Raw genomic sequence first — 2413 nt, forward strand, 5'->3', positions numbered from 1 at the left:
TTTTTTACCTGGTGGGCTAACGATAAAGTGAAGTCGAGATTCTATTATTTCTGGTTACTTTGGTAAAAAGAAAGGAAAGATTAACGTTTTTTACCTGGTGGGCTAACGATAAAGTGAAGTCGAGATTGTATTATTTCTGGTTACTTTGGTAAAAAGAAAGGAAAGATTAACGTTTTTTACCTGGTGGGCTAACGATAAAGTGAAGTCGAGATTGTATTATTTCTGGTTACTTTGGTAAAAAGAAAGGAAAGATTAAAGTTTTTTTTACCTGGTGGTTTGTGTCTACAATATCTCAATGTTCGTCAATAATTGCGACTGTTTGTGTCTACAGTGTCTCAACAATGGTGACTGTTTGTGTCTACAGTGTTCAATAATATTAACAAATAATGGTGACCATCCGTGATTACAATATGTCAATGTTTATTAAAGTAGTAACCATTCTTGTCTACAATAGGTCAATGTTTGTCCAAGTGGTGACCAGCCGTGTCTACAATAGGTCAATATTTGCCAAAGCAGTGACCATACTGGTCTACAATATGTCAATGTTCGTCAAAGTAGTGACCATCCTTGTCTACAGTATGTCAATGTTCGTCCAAGTAGTGACCAGCCGTGTCTACAATAGGTCAATATTTGCCAAAGCAGTGACCATACTGGTCTACAATATGTCAATGTTCGTCCAAGTAGTGACCAGCCGTGTCTACAATATGTCAATGTTTGCCAAAACAGTGACCATACTGGTCTACAATATGTCAATGTTCGTCCAAGTAGTGACCAGCCGTGTCTACAATATGTCAATGTTTGCCAAAACAGTGACCTTACTGGTCTACAATATGTCAATGTTCGTCCAAGTAGTGACCAGCCGTGTCTACAATATGTCAATGTTTGCCAAAACAGTGACCATACTGGTCTACAATATGTCAATGTTCGTCCAAGTAGTGACCATCACTGTCAGAAAGCTACCTGACCAAAGTTGTTCAGAGAAGTGTAAAACGTCAGGTTTACAAATATTGCGGACCTTCTGAGGCTCTGGATATCGAAACGCACCTTCACTAAGACGCCCCCAGCCAGTAATGGTGGCGTTATGCCCCACCAGGTTATCATTATCATCAGGCAGGCAGATGGGTGCGATATGAGGCTTAAATTCCACCGGTTCGTTGAGCTTCACCAGGGCTAAGTCATTCTCGTACGTAAAGAAGTTATACTTGGGGTGTACAACTTTTTTCTTTGCTCTTCGTTCAACAAACGGAAATGGCTCGAGAACGCTGGAGAAGTCGTACTCACCAACTCGTATACGAATCTGTGGCACGCGCAAGCTGTAGATAAAAAAAAAAAAACTTAAGAAAACACGGGATAAAAAATTACTTGCTTTAGATTCGGTATGGTTTTATAAAAATATTTATAATAATTAAGTTACAAAACAGGCAATCAGAATCGTTTAAATAAGTCGACGTGTTGCCGGTAACATTTAGACGAGAGAATGGTAAATGGGGAGAGATGGGGGGGGACGGTTAAAATATACAAAATATAAAGTGTCACACCAGAATGTTCATTGATAGTTCACGTATGTGTGTCACACCAGAATGTTCATTGATAGTTCACGTGTGTGTGTCACACCAGGATGTTCATTGATAGTTCACGTATGTGTGTGTCACACCAGGATGTTCATTGATAGTTCACGTATGTGTGTCACACCAGAATGTTCTTTGATAGTTCACGTATGTGTGTCACACCAGGATGTTCATTGATAGTTCACGTATGTCTTCTTTAATTCTACGTCTTATTTATTTCAGTTCATGATTATTAATTTGATTATTGGTTGCCATGGTGTTCTAATGTGATATTTGAAAGCGCGTGAAATAGGGAGAAAATGTTATTTTAATCGACATATCTTCTCTCTCATATCAACACATTGATACGATTTTGAGCTCCGCTCCGGACACGAACTCTAGCGACAACGGTCAAGACCAAGTTTTTCCATACTAACAAGATTTAATTACATGATGTATTCATCGATTTAAAACACAAAACTATCAAAATTTGTAAGCATAAAAAACAAACAAACCCATTTCGCAGTTTGAAAAAAAGAGAGAAAATCCTAATTTTAAAATTACGTAAAAAACTAAGTCACATTAATAGATGTCAACACGATAAAAAACACAGATATTTTAAACGAATCTACCTATTTTTAATAATACAATCTCGACTTCACTTTATCGTTAGCCCACCAGGTAAAAAAACGTTAATCTTTCCTTTCTTTTTACCAAAGTAACCAGAAATAATACAATCTCGACTTCACTTTATCGTTAGCCCACCAGGTAAAAAAAACGTTAATCTTTCCTTTCTTTTTACCAAAGTAACCAGAAATAATACAATCTCGACTTCACTTTATCGTTAGCCAGTCACCATTATTGAC

General features: G+C 37.3%; 1 protein-coding gene across 1 annotated transcript in view; it reads right to left on the minus strand.

Annotated features, from left to right (window-relative positions):
* Positions 1-1313, minus strand: part of LOC106476822 (serine proteinase stubble-like) — a gene marked incomplete at its 5' end in the record, with an annotated part of 4395 nt that extends 3082 nt beyond the window's left edge. The window contains one exon of the mRNA XM_013937443.2: positions 1045-1313. Within this exon, the coding sequence (XP_013792897.1) occupies positions 1045-1313 (269 nt within the window). The remainder of the gene's footprint in view (positions 1-1044) is intronic.
* Between the last annotated feature and the right edge of the window lie 1100 nt (positions 1314-2413).

The sequence above is a fragment of the Limulus polyphemus genome, unplaced genomic scaffold (genome assembly GCF_000517525.1).
Source record: "Limulus polyphemus unplaced genomic scaffold, Limulus_polyphemus-2.1.2 Scaffold11717, whole genome shotgun sequence".
Lineage (NCBI taxonomy): Eukaryota > Metazoa > Arthropoda > Merostomata > Xiphosura > Limulidae > Limulus > Limulus polyphemus.